The sequence below is a fragment of the Monodelphis domestica genome, chromosome 5 (assembly GCF_027887165.1).
Source record: "Monodelphis domestica isolate mMonDom1 chromosome 5, mMonDom1.pri, whole genome shotgun sequence".
Classification (NCBI taxonomy): Eukaryota; Metazoa; Chordata; class Mammalia; order Didelphimorphia; family Didelphidae; genus Monodelphis; species Monodelphis domestica.
In genome coordinates, this window is record NC_077231.1 from 1,446,931 (window position 1) to 1,474,714 (window position 27,784).

Consider the following 27,784-nt stretch of genomic DNA (forward strand, 5'->3'; position numbering starts at 1 on the left):
TGGCGGATAAGGACAAGATCAGGGCTTCACCTTCTCTGGGTAAAACCAAGGTGGGGAGCAGGAGCTGGTCACGGTCCTTGAGCTGGATGAACGAGGATGCTAGAGCGTCTTTAAGGGAGTAACAATATGCAAGTTAAAAGTTCCTTAGCAGGAGAACAAGAGTGGATGATGGGAGAAAGATCAAGAGCCAGACTCTGAGCTCCTGGAGGAAGCAATGAGTGTCCCAGAGGTAGGTCAGTCAGCTACTTAATTAGCACTTATTGCACACCCATTATGTGCTGGGCTCTGGTCTGAGCCTAGGGGACAGAAAGGCTAAAGACCGGCCCTACTCTCAAGGAGCTCATAGTGTACGCGCAGACTGTACGCCAACCGTCGCCATATAAGCTCTGTATAGGACAAATGGACCTAGCCAGCAGAAGGAAGTCACGGCAATGAAGAGACTGGGAAAAGCTTTCTGTGGAAGCTGAGGTTTGAGCTGGAATTCGTAGCATGCCAGAGAAGCCAGGAGGCAGGGACGAGGACCGAAAGCATTCCAGGCATGGAGGCAGTCAGAGAAAATGCTTGGAGCTGAGGCGTTGGCGTATTGTTAGGGAACAGCAAGGAGCAACCCAGTGTTACGGAACTGGAGCACATGGAGAGGTGTAAACTATAAGAAGGCTGCCAAAGGTTTTTTGGGAGGGGAGGGGAGAAAGGAGGTCACAAAGGACTCTGGGTGACAACAGAGGGCTTTATATTTGATGTGGAGGTCATAGGGAGCCACTGGAGTCTACTGAGTGGGGTGGGTGTGTGCCATGATTGCTCGTGTGCTGTAGAAGAATCACTGGGGGCTGAGTGGAAGGTGGACTGGAGTAGCGGGAGGCTTGTGGCAGACAGAGCAATCTGCAGACCACCGTAATAACCCAGGGTGGCAGCAGTATCCATGGAGAGAAGGGCCCTACACAAGAGATCAGCCAGCTCTGGCAACATAGTGGATGTGCTGGGGGAGAGACAGAGAAGAGTCAAGGGTGGCCCCTAGATTGGGATGATGGTGGCACCCTCATCAGTTATAGGGAAGCTGAGAAGGGGGGTGTGTGTGTAGTTTGGGGAATGTAGGATTTAGGATGTTTACGGGTTCAAGCTGTACACTAGGTCATTGGAAATTTAAGACTAGTGGTCAGCAGAGAGGGGAGGCCTGGATAAATGGACCAGCCAATGATCAGCACAGAGTAGACTGGACAATCACCAGCACAGGAACGAAAATTGAAAAATTGAATGGGTGGGAGTTAACGAGATCACCAGTGAAATGATATAGAGGGGAGAAGAGGAGCCAGGATGGAGCTTTGTAGCACATCCGTGGTTGCAGGACATGACCAGTGAAAGAGACTAAGAAGGAGCAATCTGATAAATAGAAGAACTGGGAGAGGAGTGTCCTGAACAGGGGCAGATCCTAGAATTGAGGGATCCTGGGTTACCTGCCGCCCAGCAGGCTGATTTCTCCCTCAAGTCTCTGGAGCCACTGCCTTCCCTACCCAGAGATCCGTGGCTTCCCAAGCCGGGTCTGTGCCATGACCACAAGGGGGGTCTGTGGTCAGTCCTTTGGAAGACGGGAGGGCGGCTTGAAGTTCAAATCACAGGGTTTGTTTCTAACAGAGCCCACATCTACCTATGGGCTCATTAGCCCCAGACTGCTCCAAGTCATGCCCTCTGGCATGACTTCCTCTTGTACCTTCTACCTCTCAGGAAAATGACTTAATGATGACCATGTAAGTGCACCCAGCCCGACAAAGGCAGCTCAACAGATACAAGTAGGGAGCCCCCAGTTTACCCGGAGAGCAGGTGATGCAGCGGGTACCCATCAGAAGAGGGCTCTGCCCTTTGGGGGAGTGGATAAGCAAGCCCCTCAGCCCCTCCGCTTTTCTTTCTGGACGGTGGGCAGTCATGCACTGGCTCTGGACCTCAAGGTTATCTTTCTCCAAAGCTGGCCCTGTCCAGAACTTCAGTGTCCCTCATGACTCTCCCCAAGTAGCCACACGATTGCCATTCTTTCCACTTGTCTCCATGTCTAACAGCCATTCCTTCCTTGGAACTCCAGCCTCACGTAGACTGTTGAACTAATTCCTCATTGGTCTCCTGTGGAAACTTAACGAGCACTAGCCTGCCCCCCTCTTTGGCTGTCACTGTGGGCATGGAAGTTGCTTCCCTCTGAGGTGATGGGTGGAATCCTCCTGCAGTGCCCGTGCTGAGGTCCTGGCACCAAGAAGACCCGCCCACCCCTGCCCCAGACCCCTGGGTGGAGTTCGCCAAATCAGAGGGGCTCAGGAAATGGCTGTCCCAAGAAGCCAAGATGGGAGGAAGCACGTCTTTGGCCTCAGGGCCAAGGACAGAAGAGGCGACCCCAGAGTGCGGGTGGGCTGGGGGCTGGCTGCACTGCTGACTGGGGGAGAGGGCCAGAAGGGTGCCAGCATGGCTGAGCTGGCTTGGGACTGGCTGGGGCGCCACCAGTGGAGGCTGGCTGTGTAGCCCGAGCAGCCAGAGTGGGGATGAGCCTGCTGCCTCCTTTCCTCTGGCCAGCATTTATTATTTACTAAAATAAAATAGAATAAGCTTCAGTCTCCAGAGCCTCTCAAGTCTCCCAACTCCAACCCATCTCCCGCCTAGGCCTGGCCAGCAGCTCCCAGCTCACTCCCCACCGAAAGGCTTCCCAGCCTGAGCCCAGCCTTTCCTAGTAGAGATTAGGGAGCGGTTTGCGGCTTCTTTCTCTTCTCCTTTAGAAATGGCCATCTCTGGGGCAGGCTGTATCAGGCACCCCAAGACCAGTAAGGCAAGCGCGTCCACACTGGTGTACTTACTCCCCCCCTCCCCCCTGCTATCTATCACCTATCCGTGGTCTGTCTGTGTCCGTGCAGGGCCTGAGGAGGGTCCTCGAGCCCCACCCCCCAGTGCCGGAGTAGGGGGCAGATAGAAAAGGGGAGTCGAGGCAGCCCGCCACAATGGCAGGGGCGGGCTGCTGGGCCCCTAAGGGCCCTATCTCCCCTGTAGCCCTGCCGGAACGGGATGCCTGGAGTGAGCACCTTGGGGGGGGGGGCTGGTTGTCAAGCCTGGCACAGGGAGGAGGAGGGCAGCTCGGAAGGCAGCAGGAGAGCGGGGCTGCCCAGCGGATTGGGCTTGGAGCTCGGGGTAGGTGCACTTCGCCCCGCTGAGAGTGGATGCCCGACCTGCAGGCGGAGGGAGGCCGGAGCACTTTAAGAGGCAAGCTCTTCTCAGGGGCGGAGTCGCTGCCTGAGGGATGCTGCGGCGCCCGTCTCCCTCCCCAACCCTCCCTCGGGCCAAGTGAGAGGCCAGCCACCCCTCCCGTCTGCCGTCCGGTCCCCCCCCTCCCCCGTGTCTCTCCTACCCGGACTCCAGCTCCCCTGCTGGTGCTCCCCGGCCCCCTTCTCCCTATCTAACCCTCTCCTCCCCCTCCCTGTCTCTCGCTCGCTCTCTCCTCCTCCGCGGCTCCAGGCTTCTTGTCTCCTCCCTGCAGGCTCTGCCAGCAGCCCGGGAGCGGCCGCCTGGGGGCTCTTGGGGAGCTCAGTCCTCCCCCCCCCCCCCCCCCCCGCCTCCTTGCCTGCCAGCCTGCCATTTGTTTCCGGGAGAGAGGGGGAAGGGAGGGGGCCGGGACTGCATCACTTCGCCCCGGCTGCTGCTGCAGGGCCAGAGGAGCAGGTGGACAGCGAGCCGAGAAGAGGAAGGGCGGGCGGGCGGGCGGACTGACAGATCGGCAGGCCGGCGCGCTGGCGGCGGCGTCCGCGTGCGGACACCGCAGTGACGCTGCCCGGGAGGGATGGCTGCGGCCCGGCGCCCCTGAATAGAGCAGGCAGCCGCACCCTCGTCCCGCACCTCCGCCGCCCGGCTGCGGACCCGCGCGGATGAATGGGGCGGCCGCTGCGGCCCTTGGGGAATCGGCCTCCTCTCCTCGGCCCGCAGGAAGGCTCGGAGGGGGGTGCCCCTTCTAGCTGCGGGCTTTCCCCCTGAGCCCCGGCCCCTCCCCCCGCCGCCCGGAGCCATGGCCGCGGAGCCGGGGGCCTCCGCCCCTCGCGCCGAGCACTACCAGACCGAGATCGCCAGGCTGACCAAGGAGCTGGCCGAGACCACTCACGAGAAGATCCAGGCGGCCGAGTACGGCCTGGTGGTCCTGGAGGAGAAGCTCGCCCTGAAGCAGCAGTACGATGAGCTCGAGGCCGACTACGAGGGCCTCAAGCAGGAGCTGGAGCAGCTGAGAGAGGTGAGCCCCGCCCCTCCCCCTCCAGGCTGGCACCCAAGGGCGGCCCCTACCTGCATGACCTTGGCTAGGCACTCCCCCGCCCCAGCCTCAGTTTCCTCGGCCTCTGGGCTTCTGTCAGCGCCAGATGTCGGGCGGAGCGGCCCCTGCGCTGGCCAGCCAGCCGGCGCTGTGGCCCGAGCGCATTGTTTCGGTGAAAGAAAAGGTGCCAGAGTGGGGAAAGGAGCGCTGGGGCCGGGGGAGGGAGCGAGCTAAGGTCGCCCGAGGCCGAGGTGTGTGTGGGGGGCAGCCCCGCTGCACTCTGCCTGTCAGAAACACCTGAGTCATCGGGCCCCGCGGCCTCGCCTTAGTGGAAGGAGAAAGAGGACCCGGCCTGGGCCGCCCCCCGGGCGGGAGTCTCGGGGCTTCGGCCGGCCCAGAGCAGAACAAGTCGCAGCTGATGCTGCTGGGAGGGCTTGGCTGCCAGGGAGGGATGAGCTCATCGTGCCCCGGAGCGATTCAACTTTAGCGCCGGGGACTGAGAGGAGAGGGATCTCAGGGTGGCGCCGGCCGCCGGGGAGGGAGGCGGGCGGGCTCGGTGGGGAGACGCACTGGGGAAGGGAATTCCCAGGGAGCCAGGCGCCTTCTCGGGGACTTGGCCGGCAGTGTCGCCTCGACTCGGGCAGGGGAACCCAACTTGGCCGTTTGCCACAGCTCTGGCGGGCCAGAGGTAGCAGGTGCCCCACCTGACTCTGCTGAGGTCCCCAAGCCCACAGGCTCACCCCTGGAGAACACTCCGCCGCCCTCTTGCCCCTTCTATTGGCCCGGTTCTCTCCGGGGCTCTGAGACCTTCTCTGCAGACGGGAGTGTTTCCGTGGCGAGTCCGAAGAGGGGCTTGGAGCCAGGCCTAGCCCCCGCCATTTCTCCCATGATAGCAGGCCGTGGAGGCCACTTTTGAGCCAACGACTTGTGTGGACTCGTGTGGTGGAGCCCGGGCTCTCCTCACCAACGCCCTTTTCTACGGCCTTTTCCCATTGGAGAGAGTCAGTCAGTCTGACGAGAGAGAGCCAGAGAAGGAGGAGGACAGAGGGCGAGAGAGAGCCCTTGTAGTCCTGCCTAGGTGCCTGTGGAACGCTTTTCTCCAGATCTGTGCCGGGAGAAGAAAGCCGAGAAGCCTTTCTCTTCCTGATGGTGCCCAAAGTGTCGAACATCCTGCCCTTGAAGCCCGGACAAGTGAGGCTCCGGCTCTAAAGTTAAAAACTCGAACTAAGACTTTTGGGACACAGTGCATTCTTTCATTTGATTCTCCCAGAAGCCTGAGGAAGCTGAGAATCGAACCCAGGTCTTCCTAAATCCAGGTCCAGGCAGTCCTCATAGCTGCTGGACTGATTTCCTGGGATTGGTACCCAAGTAAGCTCTTCCTCAGTTTACAGTGAACTGACACCCTCGGTTTGAATGCATTTTGGTTGAGTTACATAAATGGACACAGTAAAGGAAAGGGGCGAAGTTTTTGTGGCTAATTGTTCTTTCCAAAAATGTTTCTTAGCGATCTTCCTGCCCTCCTTAATCCACTGGAAGCCATTAACCCTTGGACATAGCAGCGGGGAAATGGGATGCTCTTGGTAGCCTGGTTAAGAGAGAAGTTCCCTTATCGTAAGGAAAAGAAGGGGAGCTGCCCTCACTTACGCTGTCATTTATCCACGGATACCGACCGGAGCAGGGGATAGTCTTCATTCAATGAGCATTTATTGAGCACAAACCAGGAACAAAGCCACAAATCCACTGTGGTGGGCCCGAGGGGAGAGAGATTCCTGCCTCCAAGGAGCTTAAGGTCTAGCAAAATGATATCTCTCCATTCTGTGTCCATTTAAAACAGCAGACAGTCGGTTTCTAGCTGTCTCTGTTTCCCTAGTACCAAGCAAAGTACTCTGTACATGGGAAGAGAGGAAGAAAGGAAGAAAACACTTAGGGAGTACTCTTATGCACCGGGCACCAGATATTAGCCCCTTTGATCCACATGGTGGTTTCTATTATTATAATACCTATTTTACAGCTGAGACAAATGAGGCAAATGGAGAATAAATGACTTGTCCAGGGCCACAAAGTAAGTGTGTCTCCGGCTGGATTTGAACTCAAGTGTTCCAGCTCTCTGTTTACCTACCACACCACATTTTTTAAAGTCTGAAGGCAGAGTATCAGTCCTTTCTCTTATTTTTAACACTGTGAGAAATGAGAGGAAAGGATTGGTTGGCGGGTCATTGTGGACACTGGTTAAAGTTTCTGCTTAAAAATAATACTGAGTGGTGCTTGTGGAAGCTTCTCTTCTCCCCACGGTCACTCTATTGGAAACGGGAAGCCATGCCGGGTTATTGTTTTAGCTTGAGGTCCTTTTAGACTCAGATGAGCAGAAACCCAGTCAGTCAGTGCTAAACAAACAGCATCGGGGCTACCGTCGCCTGGAAATCCTTACAAACCCTCCCTTCTTGTCAATTCTTCGGTTACCATTGAGGGTGCAGCCACCAGCTTGAAGCTCTTGGGGCATCCCTGCCTTGGCTCCTATTCACCCCACATACTTGATCAGCTGTTGAGTCTTGTCAGGGCTACCCTTGAAGCATCTCGCCTGCCCTCTCCCTGGCTGGGGAGGCTCCCCCTCATCACCCCACTCACTGCTTCAAGCTGGTCTTCACGGATTCCTTCTTCACTCACCTTCAAATCGGTCTGCAAAACACAGATCTGACCACATTGTTTCCCCCAGTCCGCCATGCAGTAAAGAGCATTGGGAAGGGAAGGGGAGCAAGCACCTACTATGTGCCAGGTTCTGTGCTGAGCACTTTACAGACATTATCTCATTGGCTCTGAGGTATACGGGCACCCCCAGTGTCCCTCGGGGAAGGAAGGCCGATGGCCGTACCTACTGGGACCAGTGCGTGGTCAGGCTGCTAAAAAGGTAAAGGGACTTATCAATAATAACACGAAAGGACAGGAAGGGAGGAGTAGGGAACAAGGTTTCCCTCACTCTAAGGAGTCTCACTCACCTCTCCGTTTTCCTTGAAGCTCCCTAAGCCCTTCCTTGTCTCTGGCTAGGATCCCCAAGCCCTCGCTGTCTCCACCGGACTCTAACTTGGTTTCACCAGATGAAATAGTTCTTTAAGATGACCAAGGACTGAGCTCAGGCCAGCTGGGCCAGGCCCGGAGCTTGGCCGCAGCCCTCACAGCGCACTGACTCTTCAGTAGATCAGCCTTCTTCGATGTCTCTCCTAGTGAGGAAAGGCGCTTCCCAGAAGGTCCAGAAGTTCCCTTCAACCTCACTAGATTTGATAAGAGCAGGAGCAGTGGAGCTCAGCGACCTTTTCTCCTCTGGGCTCGAGGACCGGGAAGCAAAAGCCCCAGAGCTGGTTGGTGTCGGCTCCCCGTTAGTCGCCCTGGTTAGGCGACTGGCGTTTTGGCTTCTTTCCTGGGGCACGTAAGCTTGAGGGCGGACAGGCTTTCAGAAGCAGGAGGCTGGCTGTCCTCTGATTTCTCTCCAACAAGAGATGACTTGAGAGGAATGCCCTAACCACCTGCTTTTGATAGACGTCTGCCTAGAAACGCTTCTGCCCACAGAAGCATCCTGGCGACGGCAGGTTCCTCCCCTGTGGCCGACGCTTACTAACGCTATTCCCCTGGGCAAGTCTCCTCCTTGGGAGTCAGACTGTTCTCTAGGATATATTTACTCCGTCGTTGACTGGTTTTCATCTTCATTGGTGGCAGGAGTTCCAACAGCCTCAAAATGACATATTTTTGATGTATTCAACATATGGTGGCTCTACAGGTTTCTTATTTAAATGAACTAATTTTCAGAGAGAGAGAGAGACAGAGACAGAGACAGAGACAGACAGACAGAGAGAGACAGAGACAGAGAGAGACAGACAGACAGAGACAGACAGACAGAGAGAGACAGAGAGAGACAGAGACAGAGAGAGAGACAGAGACAGAGACAGAGACAGACAGAGAGAGAGACAGAGACAGAGAGACAGACAGACAGAGACAGACAGACAGAGAGAGACAGAGAGAGACAGAGACAGAGAGAGAGACAGAGACAGAGACAGACAGACAGAGAGAGACAGAGACAGAGAGAGACAGACAGACAGAGACAGACAGACAGAGAGACAGAGACAGAGAGAGACAGACAGACAGAGAGAGAGAGGGAGAGAGAGAGAGAGAGAGAGAGAGAGAGAGAGAGAGAGAGAGAGAGAGAGAGAGAGAGAGAGAGAGAGAGAGGAAGGGGGAGAGAGAGAGGGAGAAAGAGAGAGGAAGGGAGAGAGAGACAGAGACAGAGAGAGACAGACAGAGAGAGACAGAGAGAGACAGAGACAGACAGAGAGACAGACAGAGAGAGAGAGGAAGGGGGAGAGAGAGAGGAAGGGGGAGAGAGAGAGAGGGAGAGGCATTTATAGACTATATCGATGCTGTGCTGGGCACTAGGCTACATGCTTTACCATCATGGTCTCATCTTCTCTTATGATCTTATAATCATAAGGTGATGATAATCACAATGCAAACAACTTACTTCGTTTAACATATGTTTCGTGCTCGTTTCCTTCATGTCATGTTTATTTGGACAAAGTATGTTACTTGGGAAGTCTTTAGATTTTTGCAAATGCTATTGATATGCTATTGATCACCATTTTATTTCAAAGAAAATAAGACTTTCAGAGAGTGAGCGGACATTGTCATTACAGCTGCTAGACTTAAGAGCACCCTGATTTGCTGGTCCTTTCCAAATATTGCTCTAGTCTAAAGGACAGCCAACTATTGGGAATATACAGAAGAAAACATTATTCCAATCTGGACAGTCCTAGTTTGTCAATGATAATATGTGCTTCAGTTTTGGTAGGCACGCTTCTTTTTGATGACAGTCCACAAATATGGGCATTCTTCTTCCCCAGGGTGGTAGAACTGACTGGGCCCATTTCCTGGGCCCAAAACTTTAGTTCTGGAATTGGAATGAAACAAAACACTCATAGCTCATTGATGAACTCTATAAATTGTAAGTGGAACCTGTTAGATATTGTCAAGTGCTAGATGGATCTCTTCTCTCTCTCTAAGCTGAGATGTTTAAAATAGAATTAATAAATTTGTTTCTGAAAGGCTTTTTTCCAAATTCTATCCATCCTGCCATTGCAACATGTCTTCTCTGACCCTGCTCCTGCCTTGGTAAAGGCTCTTCTCACCTCATACCTGGATCATTACAGTAGTCTTCTAGTTGGACTCTCCTCACTCTGATCCAGGTTCCTCTCCTCTATCAAAGCAATCTTCCTAAAGCACAGCTCTGACAGTTGCTTCTTAAAAGATCAAAAATAAAACTCTGTCTTTGACTTTTAAAGCCCTTCATAACTTGGTCCTTTTCTATGTTTCCATAGACTCTTTGCTGTTCCTTGGCATTCGATACCCCATCTTCCCATTCCTTTCTACTTTTCCAGGCTTCTTACATTTTGCTGCCCTCCACAGATTATATGAATTATTATGGCATTAGCCACTTTGATGTTTCTGACACAAGGACCCAAGATACTTCATGCCTTGACTCTGCATTTCTGCTGGCTCTCTCCCGGCTCATCTTGGTCTCCTGGCTTCCATGGCTTCCTTTACACCCTAGCTTTTAGATTTTATACCACCTTCTTTAAGAGGCTTTTTCTGGTTCTCCTTAATACAGTGCTTTCCCATGGTGATTATTTCCAATTTATCCTATCTCTCTATCTCTCTATCATCTCTCTCTCTATCATCTCTCTCTCATCTCTCTATCTATCATCTATCTCTCTACCATCTCTGTCTACCATCTATCTGTCTCTCTCTATCATCTATCTCTCTATCTACCATCTCTATCATCTATCTCTCTACCATCTCTCTCTCATCTCTCTCTCTATCATCTATCTCTCTATCTACCACCCATCTATCTATGTATCTATGTATCTATCTATCTCTATCTGTCATCCATCTCTCTATCATCTATCTCTCTATATACCATCTCTCTCTCTACCATCTATCTCTCTATCATCTATTTATCATCTATCTATCTCTCTACCATCTATCTATCTATCTATCATCTATCTCTCTATCTACCATCTCTATCATCTATCTCTCTACCATCTCTCTCATCTCTCTATCATCTATCTCTCTATCTACCACCCATCTATCTATGTATCTATGTATCTATCTATCTCTGTCATCCATCTCTCTATCTATCATCTATCTCTCTATATACCATCTCTCTCTCTCTACCATCTATCTCTCTATCATCTATTTATCATCTATCTCTCTACCATCTATCTATCTATCTATCTATCTATCTATCTATCTATCTATCTATCTATCTATCTCTCTCTCTATCTATCATCTATCTCTCTACCATCTCTATCTACCATCTATCTGTCTCTCTCTCTATCATCTATCTCTCTATCTACCATCTCTATCATCTATCTCTCTACCATCTCTCTCTCATCTCTCTCTCTATCATCTATCTCTCTATCTACCACCCATCTATCTATGTATCTATGTATCTATCTATCATCTATCTCTCTATATACCATCTCTCTCTCTCTACCATCTATCTCTCTATCATCTATTTATCTATCTATCTATCTATCTATCTATCTATCTATCTATCTATCATCTATCTCTCTATCTACCATCTCTCTATCTCTCTATCATCTCTCTATCATCTCTCTCTCTCTCTCTCTCTCTCTCTCTCTCTCTCTCTCTCTCTCTCTCTCTCTCTCTCTCTCTCTCTCTCTCCCCCCTCTCTCTCTTGTTTCTACATAGTTGTTTGTATGTTGACTTCCCCATTAGATTGTGAGCTCCTTGAGAGAGAGATTTTGCTCTTCTTTGGGACCCCAGCCCTTAGCACAGAACATTAGCCTGATATATAGTAAGGGCTTAATAAATGCTTGTCAACTTGGCTTGTTGACTCACTCACCTATTAGTGAAAGGAAGTATAACTCAGTCACAGAAAAGAAAGGAAGCCTCAGAAGGATAGAGTGCTCCTCTGGCCAGCGAATGTGCCTCCTGGGCCCTCCTCCATCAGGAAATGGATCTCGTCAAAAGGGCCAGGAATGCTGACTTGTTGAGAAGCCTTAGGACATCCACCAAGTAGGAAGGGCATGTGGGTGGTCCTTTTTATGCTGCTAGATGAACAGGCAACCCATGAGGCCTGAAGCCACAGGAAGCTGTTTAGTCAGACTTTGGAGAGGATTTCCTTGGCTTTTATGGAAAGTCATGGCCGTACCTCCATGGCAGTGTGACGGGGAAGATCCGGGCCTGAAACACCTTGTTTACCAGTGTTATCTGAACAATGTGTCTGATGTATGTCAATAGTACATATTGCATAATGCAATTGGTTAATTAAATTAAAATAATTCTTTTTTCAACTTGATTTCTTCTTAGTTTGATCTAATTTCTTTAGGCTCTTGGAAAACTCTTTGGAGATAAAAAAAAATAATAAATCTTGACATGATCATAATTTCTTCCTTATCATCATAATTTGGATATTTGTTCAAGATGATTACTCTATCATCTGTGATATTAGTAATGCTTTAGATGGCTAGAAAAGGTTATGAAACCAATTTGTCCCAATGGAGAGATTCCTGATTTAGGAATTAAATTCCTTATTTTGACATGACTAGGCAGTGTTACAAGATTTGATCTTTGAAAGGACGAATATGAGCCCCATGGACTTTTTGGGGTTGCCTTTAGAAGTTGCAGAGTTACTCCAGAGAGTAACTGAAAATCAAAATCAGTGTTAAACCTAGGACTGACGACCTGTGAAAAAATGTCTTGGAATATCAGCCATAATAATACAACTCAGGAAAGTATCAGATAGTGATGTCATCTCTGTCTGTCTGTTTGTCTGTCTGTCTGTCTCTATGTATATATATATATATATATATATATATTTCTATGTATATGTATATCTTTTTTTCTTTTTTTTGGCCTGGCCTTGTTTGACTGTGTGGAAAACAGTAAGATACAGTCAACGTGTACGTAGAAAGCAGAGGCCATCCTCAACTTACAAATGTACTCTGAAACGAGAATGGTGCTCTGAACGCGGTGATTCTGGGGATGATGCTCATCGTGAGGGTTTCTGAGAAGCTCAGTGGACTGTCCAGTTGTACCTGGGGGACAGTTATAAACGTGGGCATTCAGAAGATGTCCTGTCCAAACTGTTCTCATTTAGCGCGTCACTGCCAACTCGCAAGCTATGAAATGCACTGAGTTCTCCAGTTCACAAGCCACTCTCTTAGTTGAAAGATCTTCAGCAAAACCAATGATGGGATTTTCCTTGATGATGTAGTCTAGTGCCTGACATCTTTTCCTGTTGAAGTCTAATCATTTTGTTCTCTGCTTCATGGACCTAGGAAGCAGTGGGTCACTCTCCTCTATGGGAGAACTCTAGACCTGGAGATTTCAAGTAAATATTATAAAAGTTAACAAGTTTTTGTTAGATTTTACCCAACTGAGAGTAAACTCCCAGTCAGTCACTAGAAAGATTCTCCTAACATTTCTTGGTAATTTTTTTTTAAAATTTGTAATTAAAATTTTTTATTTAAGAATTTCCCCTGGTTACATGATTCATTTTCTATCCCTTCTCCTTTTCTTTCTCCCCCTCCCAGAGCTGACCAGCAATTCCACTGGGTTATACATGTATTATCACTCAATAACTATTTCCATATTAATCATTTTTGTAACAATCTTTAAAAAACCAAAACCCCACATCCAATACCCATATAAACAGGTTAAAAATAAAATATTTTCCTTCTGCGTTTCTGTTCCCACAGTTCTTTCTCTTGATGTGGATAGCATTCTCTATAAGTCCCCCTGAATTGTCCTGGATCATTGCATTGCTATCAGTAGCAAAGTTGATTACACATGATCATCCCACAGTGTGTCAGTCTCTGTGTACAAGGTTCTCCTGGTTCTGTTCCTCTCACTCTGCATCAATTCCTGGAGGTCGTCCCAGTTCACATGGAGTCCCTCCAGTTCATTGTTCCTTTGAGCACAATAGTATTCCATCACCAACATGTACCACAATGTGTTCAGCCATTCCCCAATTGAAGGGCATCCCCTCATTCTCCAGTTTTTGGCCACCACAAAGAGCGCAGCTATGAATATTCTTGTACAAGTCTTTTTGTCCATTATCTCTTTGGGGTACAAGCCCAGCAGTGCTATGGCTGGACCAAAGGGCAGACAGACACTCTTTTAGTGCCCTTTGGGCATAGCTCCAAATTGCCCTCCAGAATGGTTGGATCAAGTCACAACTCCACCAGCAATGCATTAGTGTCCCAGGAATATTTTAGAGAGGAATGCTTTTTGGATTTGGTTAGGCTGGATGACCTTTATGGTTTTTTCTAATTTCAACACTAAAATTTCATGATTCAGTGCTTAGGAAGTGTTGGAAAGTGAGAATTGGTGATAACAATAATAGTTAATATTTATATAGTGCTTTACAGTTTATAGCATTTCTTAGTCACAACAACCCTGCAAGGCAGATAGTGCAGATATTATCCCCTTTGGACAACAGGGAAATCTAGATACATAGAGATAAAAGGGTGACAAGATTAGAATAGATAAGCTACAGGATAACAACGACTAATGAATGATTTGCTTTAGCGAGAGATAGCTTCAGCTAGTTGGCCGACTCAATAACTGAGTTAAGCCAGTATTTAGAATTTATCAAAAATTAATCATCCGTGGGCTCACAGTGTAGAAGCAGCTACACCTGGATATAAAACAAGACAGGGATTAGCAGTAGCTATTAGTTAGAAGTCATGAGGTGAGAATCTCTCCCTTGCACAAAACCCATAGACCACCATTTTTGGCCCAAAGAATGAAGAACTTGCCCCGTCCTAGAGGTCCTTTTTAAACAGAGAGGTGTCAAAACTCTCGAAGCAGGTAACAGCTCGAGACACGCAGACCCCGATCCAGTCCTACAGCAGAAGCAGTAGCTATGTCCTGAGTTTCCCACTTTTTAACTGGGAATACAATGCTACAAGTGACTCAGTTCTCCCATTTTGTACTTTGGCGAGAGCACCTCCGCTCATTCTCTCTTGGTGGTTCCTCTTTTTCTGCTCTAAGCGTTGCACTTGCTGAGCGCTAGGCGTCTCTTTACGGTCCTGGGGGCACCAGGACTTCCTATGAACTGCAGGCTTCAGAGTAAAGCCAATCTACTTGGGGCATTTGTACAACTCCCAGTAGTTTTCTTTTAGCAGCATCATTTAGCTGGTTGGTACGTTTCTGCTTTGAAGCCTGGTGTTCTCTCCACTACAGCCCACGGCCTTTCCATGAAGTTCTTAATGTGTATTGAACTCTTTTGTAGAGAGAGGAAATTACTCCACACGTTTCAGACAAGGGACCCAACATTATGAAACGATTTCATGAATTTAGCTTTCTATTCTGCGAAGTCGTCTAATGTCTTTAATGTCTCTTACCTTCTGTCTCAGAATTGATACCCGGTCTTGGTTCCAGGGCAGAAGAGGGGTAAGGGCTAGGCAAATGGGGCCAGGCAATTGACTTGCCCAGGGTCACACAGCTGGGAAGTGTCTGAGGCCAGATTTGAACCTAGAACTTCCTGACGCTGGCTCTCTAGCCACTGAGCTCCCCAGCTACGATACCCTTTCTTTAAATAGCTTGGTTTCAAAGACTCGTCTTTCCTTGATCCATCAGCTCTTTACATATTAGCTCTGTTCAGAATGGCCTGAGAAGCCCTAGATCGTGCGCATTTTTGTACCAAGATGGAAAATGGGCTCTGAGCCTTGTATATACGTAGAAATAAAGAGCGAGCAAATCCTAGGCACCCGGAGGTACGGGCGGTGGGGATAAACAAACAAAGGGTTTGTAGCGTTCCTTGGAGCTAGAGGTTGCACTTACGGATTCTACAAGGATCCTGTTTCTGCCTCCAGTCTCCGCTTCTTCCTTTAGTGGAAGGAGTATTGTTTCATGGGCCTTTAGAAAGCTTTAAGGAAAAACAAGTGCCCACACTGGAATGCAGCGTTTGACTGCTGGGCTGGCATCTTGACGCCTTAGAGCGAAGAACAAGCCCTTTTACATTCCAGGAGACTCTGCAGTAGCTGGAAGAGTTTCCTTAAGAAGCTTTGTTGCTGGCTTTGTGTGGGCTGATAATCGGGGTTCAGAATGCTGCCTCTCGCTTTCCTTTTCCAAAACTGCAGACCAAGGTGAAATGAAATGCCACCCATTGGCCAGGCTCTCGGAACTCCGTTTCAAAGGGTACTTGCTAGCCTTCAGCCTTCAGACCTGGCATTTCATTTCCTGGAAGAGTTCCTGCTCCTGGTTTTTAGCAACACCAATGGTGCTATTTGATTGTAGCCCAGTTTGATTTTCTCCTCCTGATGCCTGCTGGGTCCTCGTTGAACGAAAGCTCAAAGAACAAGATGAAAACTGGCAAGGCACATTCCGGACTAAAACGAAGCCTGGATAGCCTTCCGATCCGCCATGATTCGTACCAGTCAGCTTGCCGACTGATCTGCAGGTAGTGCGCCAGGCTTAGTAGAGGGATCCCTCCTTGTCTCAGGGACCCTGTGCCATCCCCATGTGTAGAAGGGCTGCCTTCCATGCTGGGGCCCCTCTAGGCCTTCCGCCAGTGCTGTTAGGTCACTCAGACGGCCACCTGCTTAGCCCCAACTGTCATCTCCTTTTCCACGCGCCCGTTTTCTGGACGATTATGGCAACCTTCGGTGGCAGTAGGTGGGGACTGACCTTGGAGCCTCTGGCACATTCCAGCTACCTAACCCAACTGCTCTGGCTATGGGCAACTACCTAACTCAGAGGCCAACCACTGTGTGTCCTACCGAGATGATCCTCCATCCCAGCTCTATACCGAAAATAAACATGACGCTACTTCTCGCCGCAAGTTCACACCGGCCAAACCCATGCTGCAGTTCCTTATCGCCGCCATATCTTTCCATGAAACTGACAGATCCTAATCTCAATCTAGGGCGATTTAATTGTTGTCTTTACCTTCTGTCTCAGAATCAATATCGTGTATTGATTGGTCCCAAGGCAGAAGAGCAGTAAGGGCTAGTCAATGGGAGTTAAGTGGCTTGCCCAGGGTCACCCAGCTAGGAAGTATTGGAGCCCAGTTTTGAACCCTTTTGTCTTTTGTCTGGCTGTCAATCCACTGTGAGCCACCTGATTGCCCTTCAAGCAATTTATTTTGAAAAATATACTTTTTCCTATGTCTTTTTTTGTGTGCCTCTTACCCACATTTCCTACGGTATTCCTCCTCATCCCACTCCCAAAGAGCTATCCCTTATTATAAAGAATTCTAAAAAGGAGGAAAAAAATCAAAGGGAATGCTCATTGGGTTACTTTCTTCCCATAATTTCACATTGCTTTCTGGAGTGGTTGAATTAATTTCCAGTTCCATTAGCACTTGATATGTCCATCCTCCCACAATCCCATCAACACTGGCTCTTTCCATTTTGGGTCATTTTTAGCCATTGGTTAGGTGCTAATTTACTAATTTCTCTAATGATCAGTGATTGAGAATATTCTTTCATATTGTCATTAGTAGTTAGCAGTTTTTTTGGAAAACTGTTTATTTCCTTTGATTATTTTAGCTTTTACTTATCTATTCCTTTGCTTATTTATCGATGTGAGATGCTAATCTAACCCTAATTTCTGCCAGATTACTTTTCAGTTTCCCCAGCAGTTTAAAATCAAACAGGGAGTTCTTTCTTAAGTAATTTATATTTTAAGGTTGATTGAACACTAAATTATTATTACTTTTATTTAATTTTTTGAACTATTCCTTTTTTATTTTTGAAAAATTTATTTAGTCAATTTAGAACATTCTTTCCCTCCATTCCCCCCCCCTTCCTGTAGCCCATGTGCAATTCCACTGAGTTTTACATGTATCCTTGAGTAGAACCTACTTCCATGCCGCTGATGGATGTAACACTAGGATGTTCATTTAGAGTCTCCATCCCCAGCCATGTCCCCTCCACCCATGTATTCAAGCACTTGTTTTTCTTCAGTGTTTTTACTCCCAGTGTTTCCTCTGGATGTGGATAGTGGTTTTTCTCGTAGATCCCTCTGAGTTTGAACACTAAATGATTGAGTTTCATTGTTTCTGATTCTCCCTTGTCCAGGCTTTTCCATTAACCTATCACTTCTTTTTTTAAACAATACCAGATAATTTTGATGGCTGCTGCTTTATAATATAGTTTGAGATTCTGAAGTGCTAGTCCTCCTTTAGTAGTCATTCCAGATCATTTATCAAAAATGTAATCAAACTTCAGTAGTTATTATTATATTGGTGTGGCCTAGCCATGAGCACTAATTCTTTTTCCAGCTATTTAAGTTTTTCCTTGCACAAGATGCACTCTGTGGTTGAATATACACAAGTATTTTGTGTGACCCTTAGATACGTAATGCATCTTTACGTATTTGAATGAGATCTCTCTCTATTGTTGCCTCTTGAATTTTGTCATGGCCACGTAGAAATGCTGTTGCTTTTTAAGAATTCATTTTGTAGCCCACGACTCAGCTGAAGGTTAGTTATTCCAGTTAGTTTATCTGCTGATTTCCTAGGATTTTTCTAAGTAACCTACCATGTGGTCAACAAGTAGAGATATTGATTTCCTTTTGCCTGTCTTTATACTTTTTATTTCTTTTGCCTTATTACATTTACAGAACTATATCAAATAATATTGGGGAGAGTAGGTATTCTTGTCTAACTCCTATATTTTTTAGGGAAGTTTCTTTCAATTTGACTCTAAAGACATTGCTTGAGTACCTTTTATGTGTAAGCCATCATGCTAAGTTGCTAGGGTGACTCGGGATTGTCAGGGTCCCTGTTCTCAAGGAGTTTTACAATCCAGTAGAGGAAAGAGGAGAGTTTCAAGAATAGAATAATAAGATTTAGTTGGAAGGGACCTTTCAAAGCTTATCTAATTGAATCTCCTCCTTTTCTAAAGGAGGAAATTTAGGCCTAGAGAAGTGATAGAATTTGACCAGAGTTATGCAGGAAAATTGTTCTAGAGCTGGGATTGAAAAGCACATCTTATTTAAAATCTAGGACTCTTACCACTTCATCTAAAGTCAATTGTGAAAATGCACAAAAAGGATACAAGTCTGAGAATTCAAAGGAGACCAGAATCACTTCTATTTATTTAATTTAATTTATTTTTTATCTATGTTGTTTATTTTTGTGAGTAATCTTATAAAACCAAAACCCCAAACATAACTCTACACAGAACCAAGATGGCAGCTTAGTGACAGTGAAAACTGAAATTGCTCCGACAATCCTTCTTTGAAAAATGCCCCCAAATGACAGGAATCAAAAACCCATGTAAGATGGAGTGGTTTCCCACTGAACACAAATTGAAAGGTAAGCGGAGAGAGTTGATTTTCACAGGCTAAGGGGGAACTGGAAGCAAAACTGCACACAGAGGAGTGCTAGCTGACCATCACTCCCTACTTATAGCACCAGGTTCTGTGACTGGGCATAGGCCAACTCTGGGATCCTAGGACCCCCATGGGCTACACCAACAAAAAAGCACCTCAGACCCACCCCTTGAAGTCCTAGGCCATGGTACCAGCCCACAGTGAGTCCCTGAAGTCCATAGCCCTGGGCCCTTCAGGCCTACACTGGGTTAAGACCTAGTCCCAGAGCAAATAGTTCACAGTGCTGATCCCTGCAAGCCAGAAGCAGAGGAGGCAGAATCATCAGCTTTTCAGAATTCCCAGTCCATGGGCAAAAAAAGGCTGGGAAATGAGCAAACAGCAAAAGAAACTCCTAACCCTAGAAATGTTCTATGGCGATAAAGAGCAAAGCAAAGAATCAACAGGGGATGGTGGGATCCAAGCAACCACATGAAAAACATCAAAGAAAAATGGAAATCGGTCCCAAGTGCTATAAGAACTCAAAAAGAATTCAAAGATCAAATAAGATGGGTTGAAGAAAAATCCAAAAAGAAATAAAAGTAATGCCCAAAAGAAAATAATAGCTTAAAAAGAAAAATTGTTCAACCAGAAAAAGAGGCAGAAAAATCCCATTAAGAAGAGTACATTCTATGAAGGTAGAATGAACCAAATGGAAAAAGAGGATCAAAGATCATGGAAGAAATTCAGTCTTTAAAAATCAGAACTGGCTGAACATAAACCCAAATAAACAACTGAAAAATTATCTGCATTCGACTCCAACAGTTCTCTCTCTGGAAGTGAATAGCATGCTTTGTCATAAGTCCCCAAGATTTTCCTGGATTTGTATTGCTGAGAGTAGCTAAGTCCATTCCCCAATATTGCAGTTACTGCGTTTCATGCTCTCTTGGTTCGGCTCATTTCAGACTGCATCAGTTCATGTGGTCTGTCCAGCTCTTTCTGAAAACCTGTTCATCATTTCTTACAGCCCGATAAATTTCCATTGCCACCACACACTGCAGTTTGTTTAGTCGTTCCCCAGTTGAGGTAGTAGTCACTGTCTAGAAAGCCAGCCAGAAGGTAATTCTGAGGGTGCGAGCTTTGAAAGGTGAGAAGAGAGCAGGTGATGAACCCCCACCCCGCTCTTGAGAGTGAGTAATGCCCCTCGCCTTTAGGAAATGAGGAGTTCTCTCTCTTCCTTTCACCCACCCGCCATGTTGTCTGGGAGCAGAGCTGCTGGCTCCGAAGTTGTGCTGTCCCGGGGCACTCAGGCGGAAGGACACTCGCAGCAGAGCGTATGCCAGAGAGAACGACCTGAGGAAATTAGGAGAAGACCACGAGCCTGTGGCATGTGGAGGCGTGAGAGGTGTGAATCACCTTGGCTCAGGGAGGTTTCCAAGTGCTGGCTTTGGGCTGCTATAGTTGACACGTGCCGAATCTTCCATCTTGGGACATCTGTATTTATGGAGAGAGTGCACTCAGGTTTATGGGTGGGAGGTTTGGTCACTGCGATTCGGGCTATCCCATGTCAGTAAACTCTTTGCTTGGAGCAAGTTGTTGACCTGTGGCTGACCATTAAAGGCAGGCAGAGCAGTGGTGAGCTACAATTCCAGGAATATTGCTGCCATTGCCATCCCCATCCTGGAGTCTTGACTTGCCCGTCGTCCCACAGTGACACTCCTTGTCACTAAGGGTTCTCTGTGTCCAGCAGTGTGTGATCTGGGCACGGAAAGGCAAAAGACAGTTCCTGCTTTCAAGGAGCTCACAGTCTAACGGTGGGGTGGTGGGGAGTAACGTACACGTAATGAGGTACCAAAGAGATACAGACAGAAGCATCAGTGAAGGAGAGGCAGCAACATAAAGGGGAGTCAGAAAAGCCTTTTCAGAGAAGATGTACTTTTAGCTGGGCCTGAAGGAGTCCAGGGAAGCCAGGAGGTAGATAAGATGGGGGAGAGGATCGTAGGCATAGGAAACAGTGAGGACATCCGAAGAAGGAGATGGACTGTCTTGTTGGAGGAACAGCAAGCCAATGCCACTAGACTGCAGAGTCCCCAGAGGGGGAGAAATTATAAGAAAACTGGGAGTGTAGAAGAGGCCAGGGTTCAAATACCAAATGAGGATTTTCTATCTGATCTTGGAGAGGAGAGGGAATTGCATAGTGCTTAGCATAGACTAGGGCTTAAACAGTGCTTCTTGACTGACCAATGGTGATGTGGCCAGATATGCACTGCAGAAAGATTAATTTGACAGTGGGGTGGAGGGTGAGCTGGAATGGGGGGAAGCTTTGTGGCAAGGATGCCAAACTGCAGGTTGTTGCGGTATTCTGGGGCGAAGGTGAAGAGAGAGGGCTTGCACTAGGGGGGTGGTAGTGCCAGGGGAGAGGAGTTATGAGAGACGTTATGAACGAGAGGGAGAGAGAGCAAGATGTGAGGGATGATACCTACGCTGTGAGCCTGGGTCACATTTGAGCCTCAGTTTCCCTGTTTCCCCCAGCATACTGATGCTTCTCTACAAAGCTTAAGATGATCCCATCATTCCATTTTGATGAAGACTTTCCTTCTCTTTTCTAAGTAACTGGTATTGCATAGTTCTTTGCACCCAGTAGAAGGTTTGGAGGTCCCAACTATGTGAAATGATGTCATTGTCATTAAGTTTATCCGGACAACTCTCTGATTATAGGCTTCAGTCTGTTTTGCACAGTAGAGATATAGTCATTCTGCTTTTAACATTTGTTTTAAGAGGCTGAATACTTTTGATTATCTTCTTTTCCGGTGTATCACAGATTTCACAAATAAAGAAATTGGGGCAGAGGGATGAAACTTAGGTTTTTTCAGAAACTTATTTCATCAAATGATATACTCTTTACCCAGTGCTTACCCCATAGTAGGTGCTTAATAAATGCGTGTTCTCTTCTCTTTCCGTTCCCTTCTTCCAGAAGCAGAATTGAGTTTGAAATCTGCTGTCCTTGTGATTGCCGTTAGATTCGTGCTTTCCTGTCCCGAACTGCTCTGCTTTTCAGAATTTGCACGATGCCTGTTAATCCGTATGTAGTGACCTGTCAGTCCTCCGCTCGCTGACTTCACATTGCTCCTTCACATGGATCCCTTAGTCCGGTGTTCAAGACTCCTCACAATCTTGGTGAGGCCACGGCTTACCCAGGCTCATTTCATGCTGCTTTTCTCTCGCATCTCGCACTCTGCCTCTGAACCGCTCCTATCCCTTAGAAAGGCTTCATCCTTTGTTCTAGTCATTCTTTCTGCCCGAAATGCCTCTTAGGCAGAGTTAAAATCTCCCGCGGCTTCAAAATCCTGTTCAGATGATGCCTTCTTCAGGGAATGATCTTTCCCCCTAAAGTTTTGTGTCCCCTTTGGTTACCGAAGAAGAGCGGCGGCACGTGTGGCATCATTGGTCGAAGACCAGATTTGGCGTCGGGAAAACCTGAGCCCAAGTCGGGTTTCTGCTCTCTGTCAAAGTTCCGCGCCTGCGCAGCAAAGTTTCCTCTCAGGTAAGTCTTGAAGACTAAGTTCCAAATGGGTCGCTGACCCGTATTAGTGGACGGAGCCCTGCACAAATGACATGGGTCCGGGCCACGAAGAAGGGCATCTCTTTCTGCACTCTTCTGATGTCTTTTGTACCGTCGTTCTCTGTGCTGGCCCCGGGTCTGTCTGTCTCCCCCATTTCCCCTTCATGACTTCATGTCTTTCTGTGTCTCCCACCGTCTAGCACAGCGCCCATAGTAGACACTCCCGTTTGTAGGCTTGCACTGATTTGCTCTCTCAGAGAATATCCAAGGCAGTGACTGACTTTTAATGTGTAGAGAACATAATTGCAGACGCGGTGCTGCGTTCAGATGACTTTGGCTCGCGTAAATCCTCCTTGCATCGCTGTGTCTGCACGCACGTCTCCCTCTTTGTGCTCCCTGATGCAGTGGTGGCTGGGGAGAGTGCCCGATGAATAGCTGCTGATTGAGCAGCTCCAACCAGAGTTGCTCCAGTGAAACACAGGGAATGGCGGCAGGATTGGCAGACTTTTGACAGTGCTGCTTGTAGAGAAGCTGGCGCCGATCCACTTGCAAGGCTTTCTTAGAGGCTTCGTTCTCAACGTAAGCAGCAGGACCATCTGTTCTCATACCTTCCCGAAGCCCAGCAGCCGTCCCTTTCCGTGCTGCTGTCTTTGGAGTGTATTATTTCCCTGCCCTGCTGTAATTAAGGCCACTGGTAGGAGTTCCACACTGAAGCCAGACCTCTCTGGGCAGGAAAGTGTAATTACCTTTGGGTTACAAGCCGGGCTGTTTGGGAATGGATGCTGTGTTTTCTAGCAGGGTCCTTGTTCATCAGGAACCGTGCTGCTTTCCAAAGGGCAATCTCACCTTCCTCTGAAAACCAGTGGTAGTGGATCGTATCCTGACATGGTGCGAAACTAGAGAAGCATTCCTCTTTCCCAGTTACAGTGATTGTAGTTCCACACAGCTAGTCCATTGCACTGGAGCTCTCCACCCCAGAGCAAATTTTCTGATATGCATTTTAGAAAAATTTACCAGACATGAAATGATATGGAGCAAGACTTCCTGAGCTTTCCCCTGGGCTTTATAAAAGCTGTCCTTTCCTGCCTCCGTAACTGTACGTAATGCCGGTACAACATGGCGGCTTGGGTGGCTTTTCCTTGGTAACGATGGCAGAATGAACAGTTTGAGGAGAGGAGGGTTTCTAGGTCATGGGAGATGACCAATTCCTTCATGGCTCCATTTTCCTGTTAGATATGCTGTATAATTAGTCATTGACTGAATTTTGAAGCCAATGATGGATGTTATTTTTTAAAATTAATTTGTTGGTGACACGAAAATTCCCAGATATCGCTCTCCTTTCCTCTTTTCCCTGCCTTAGAAAAGGCATCATTTGACTTTTAAAAAATATACATACAAGGGGGAAGCTGGGTAGCTCAGTGGATTGAGAGCTAGCCCTAGAGATGGGAGGTCTGAGGTTCAAATCTGGCCTCAGACACTTCCCAGCTGTGTGACCCTGGGCAAGTCACTTGACCCCCATTGCCTAGCCCTTGCCACTCTTCTGCCTTGGAGCCAATGCACAGTATTGACTCCAAGATGGAAGGTAAGGGTTTAAAAAAAAAATATATATATATATACATACAAGAACCCAGTGGAATTGAGCAGTGACTATGGGAGGGGGGTGGGAGAAGGGGAGGGAAAGAACTGGAATCATGTAACCATGGAAACGTATTCTAAATTAATCAAAGAAAAATTTAAAAAATAAATGAAAATAAAGTATACTAGTCCTTCATGTTTCTTTTTTTATTAGTTCTTTCTCTGAAGGTGGACAGTCATAAGTTTTTTTCAGATGTTAATTTTATAGCTGTATCTAATGTTTTCTTGGTTCTACTCATTTTGCCTTTCATCATTTCATGTAGGTTTTCCCGCGGTTTTTAAAAAAATTAACCTCCTCATAATTTCTTACATCAGATAAGTGTTCTGTCACAATCATATGCCACAACTTGTTCAGCCATTCCCCATTTGGTGGGCATCCCTTCAGCTTCCAGTTCTTTACCACCACAAAGAGAGCTACTACAAATATTTTAGGACATTTAGATTCTTTCCCTTTTTCCCTGATGACTTTATGAAACAGATGGGTATGGCTGGGTCTAAAAGAATACATAGTTTTATAACTCTCTGGGTATAATTTCAGGTTGTTTTCCAAAATAGTTGAATCAGTTCACAGTTCCACCAACAGTGTATTAGTGTCCCCATTTTTCCAGCACCCCCTCCCGCCAACATTTATCTTTTTGCTCTTTTTCAGCCAGTCGGGTAGGTATAAGATGATATCTCATAATTGCTTTGATTTGACTTTCTTTAATCAGTAATGATTGAGAGCATTTTTCATATCTCTATATGGCTTTGATTTCTTCATCCAAAAAGTATCTGTTCATATCTTTTTTTTTTAAAACCTTTGCCTTCTGTCTTAGAGATGATACTAAGTATTGACTCTAAGACAAAAGAATACTAAGGACTAGGCAATTGAGGTTAAGTGACTTGCTCAGGGTCAGACAGCTCTAGGCAGTATCTTAGGCAAGATTTGAACCCAGGTTCTCACAACTCCTAGCTGTTCCTGTTCATATTTTTGGACCATTTATCAACTAGGGAATGACTTATATTCTTTTCAATTTGACAGAGTTGTATATATATTTGAGATATAAGGTCTCTGCCTAAGCAACTGTCTTTAAAATTTCCCCCCAATTTTTTACTTTCCTTCTAATCTTGACTGCATTCATTTTATTTGTATAAACCCTTTTTAATTTAGTGAAATCAGAATTATCCATTTTATACCTCACAATACTCTGCCTCTTCTTTATTCATCAACGCCTCTCCTATTCCTAAGTCTGATAGGCAACATGTTCCCTGTTCTTCTCATTTGCTTGCTAATCTCCTTTTATGTCTAGGGTCATACTTACCAGGAAAAAATGCCGGTGTTGAAGAAAGTCACTATTGACAAAAATCCACATACAGAACTTTGATGATCTCGATTTGATTTCTTAGTGTTCATAAGCAACTGCAGAAACCCAGAGTCTTTGAAAGATGTTTTGCTTTAATATGGTTCCTTGCATCCAGTGGGCACTTAAACAGTGCGAAATTGGATTGGAGCCATAGTCGACTCTTTGCCAATAAAAGGTAGGCACACAACTGCGATCATCCCGTCTAGGAAGACTGTAAGTTTAATTTATGGTGTGCTGATAGCAGTTTAATCAAAAGAAGGCCAAGACTAAAGAAAGAAAGTACTCTTTTCCAAAGGACCCTTTAATCACTCTCTTCTTCTTGCCCTGAAACCTTCCTGGGGCTCGTTGTTTTGGACTCTTATTACTGTAATAACAGGGAGTGTGAAAAGAAGCGTCACTGTGAAGGAGAGAGAAGCCTTTCTCCCTCCCTCTCTTTCGCTCTTTCCATCCCTCCCTCCCTCTCTGTCTGTCTCTTTCTCTTTTCTATAGCGCAGTATCTAAGCTGTGGAGAATTGTTAACCCCTCATGACAGGATGACCCAGTGATTGCCAGTCTTTTTGTTAAGTATAAAGACGGATTCACACAGAGTTTTTCCCTGTTCTCCCAGCATTCCCGGTTAGGTATACTGGATACGGTTTGGTGGTGATTGAGGTAGTGGATTCCTTAAAGACCCAGCCCAGAGAGCTCAAGCACTACCTTGAATAACGACAACAAAAATATCCAACATTAAGTCAACTGGTAGAAGTTTGAAGAGAGAAAGATTAATGTGGGGTTTCCCCTCAAGTATTTCCGGAACATTCTACTATTGGTACGTTATTTATGGCAGAAACAAATCCTTGCAAGCCAACTCAAACCTGCTTTATAATTAGTGAATGGCCAGAGGCTTCCCCAATGGAGAATACACGGTATTCCCAATTTTGTTTTGTACAATCTCTTCATTTGCAGATCTCCTCTTTCCTTCCACACCTGAAGAAGTTTGAAATCAAGGCTTCTTGTATCCCCCCCCATGGGATGAATGGGTTTTAATCTGCTTTTTTGCAGGGCATTTAAGGATCTTCCATCTGCCATCATCATTTCAACAAGTTAGTTTACAATATAAAGCTTTATGAACAGTAATACGGTGACACTATGTTCGTTTTCTAAAAGCTTCTAACTTACCTGGCACATTGCAGCCACTTAATAATTGTTGTTGATTGAAACGAAGGCAGAGAAATGGTTTTATTCGGGACCTGATTATCTGGCTAGATTGCAGAGACCTACCTTTCCTCCATTCCCTTCTTGTTCCCTCTCTCTGCCTTTTAAGCATTTTGTTCATTTGATTTTTCAGGCAAAGCAGTTAAAATAGGGTGAGGAATTCAAATGAAGTCTGCTTTGGAATTGCTTCTAAACTATTCATTTTGTCGTAGTCCTGGGAGGGCGCCCTTTCAAGAATGACGCACCCTGGTGGAGAGATTCTTTAGGTTGAATGGTCAGGAGGCAGCGTGGGTGCGGGACAGCTGCCTCCCTGAACAGAGAAAAGTTCAGGACTTTTATATGCTAAAGGGATGGGATCTAAGTGACTTGGAAAGGAAGGATGGGGAGAGGGATGAGCAACGAGAACAAACAAGTGGGGCAATCAGGGGTGAATAGGTAACAGAACAGGTGCCTTTGGGTCTGGGGGCTTAAACCTAAGCCCACATTCTTTATGGCGTCCTGATCATGTCACCCATCTCGAGAAACCTGGGGATGTTTGGGATCCTAAGTGATGTGTGAGAAGTAGAGATCATAAACCTAGTGTGTTTGAGATGCAAACACCAAGTATCCTCTCATGCTTAGACCCTTATCTTAAGGCTAGTGTAAACACATCCAAGCTTAGAGGTAGAATCAAGTAGCCTCAGAAAGACCGAAGATGGACAAATTACCCCTGTCCGCAGACCTGGTTTTTCCTTCCCTCCAGGAGGACCAGATGTTTGGGGCAGATAACAAAATGCTTTCTGCTCAGTTTGGGGGGCGAGAGACAAAAGAGGAATTTCAGGAATAGCAAAGGGCCAGGGAACTAGCATTTGGCTAAGTGAAGATAAACACTCCTTGGTTAACAGCCCCATCATAATTCTAAGAAGTGTCCCTCCCATCTCGGACCCCACATTCCTGTGTTAAGGTTTGTTTGTTAGATAAGAACTCTGCAGTGCATATAATCTGGTCTTGAATGCCCCAGCTGGTGGATTCTTTCTTTCTCTCTTATTAATAAATGATGGTTCCGATAATCAATATTCTAGGTGTTTGAACTCATTCGGGAAGTGTCCCACTTCAAGAGGATCCTCTGTTTGTCAGCTTCCAGCCCTACAAGGCGAATTCCTCGTGTAATCTTTGACCTGTGGTGTCTCTGGGACTTTGGGGTAGCTGGGGGACCCTGGTGCCCCCCACAATTTCACATTGTAATGGAGTCTATCTCTGATTAAGTACCCTTTCTTTGCTCCTTAGTTACGTTCAGGAATTCAGCTTTCTGAAACCATTGAAGTAATAAATAAAAGGAGGAACCAGTTTTACGGTGGGGGGTCGGGAGGGGAAGAGTTGTCTATTTGAAGACAAACTCTTGGTTAATTGGTTTGGGTTTTGGAAAACCAAATGATCAGTTCCCAAATGAAAAGGGTGGATTCATCACCAATAAAGAGG

At 46.8% G+C, this 27,784-nt stretch overlaps 1 protein-coding gene across 7 annotated transcripts in view; it reads left to right on the forward strand.

Annotated features, from left to right (window-relative positions):
* Positions 1 to 3,118: 3,118 nt before the first annotated feature.
* The window catches only part of BICD1 (BICD cargo adaptor 1), a 204,353-nt gene continuing 179,687 nt past the window's right edge, over positions 3,119 to 27,784 (forward strand). For 3 of the 7 annotated variants that reach the window (XM_007502541.2, XM_007502545.2, XM_007502543.2), the window contains exon 1: positions 3,123 to 4,243. In XM_007502541.2, coding sequence (XP_007502603.1) covers positions 4,025 to 4,243 — 219 coding nt within the window. In that variant the 5' untranslated portion in view covers positions 3,123 to 4,024. Of the gene's footprint in view, positions 4,244 to 27,784 lie in introns of all 7 variants that reach the window. The other 4 variants (XM_056797372.1, XM_056797373.1, XM_001377041.3 and 1 more) reach the window with 3 other exon arrangements.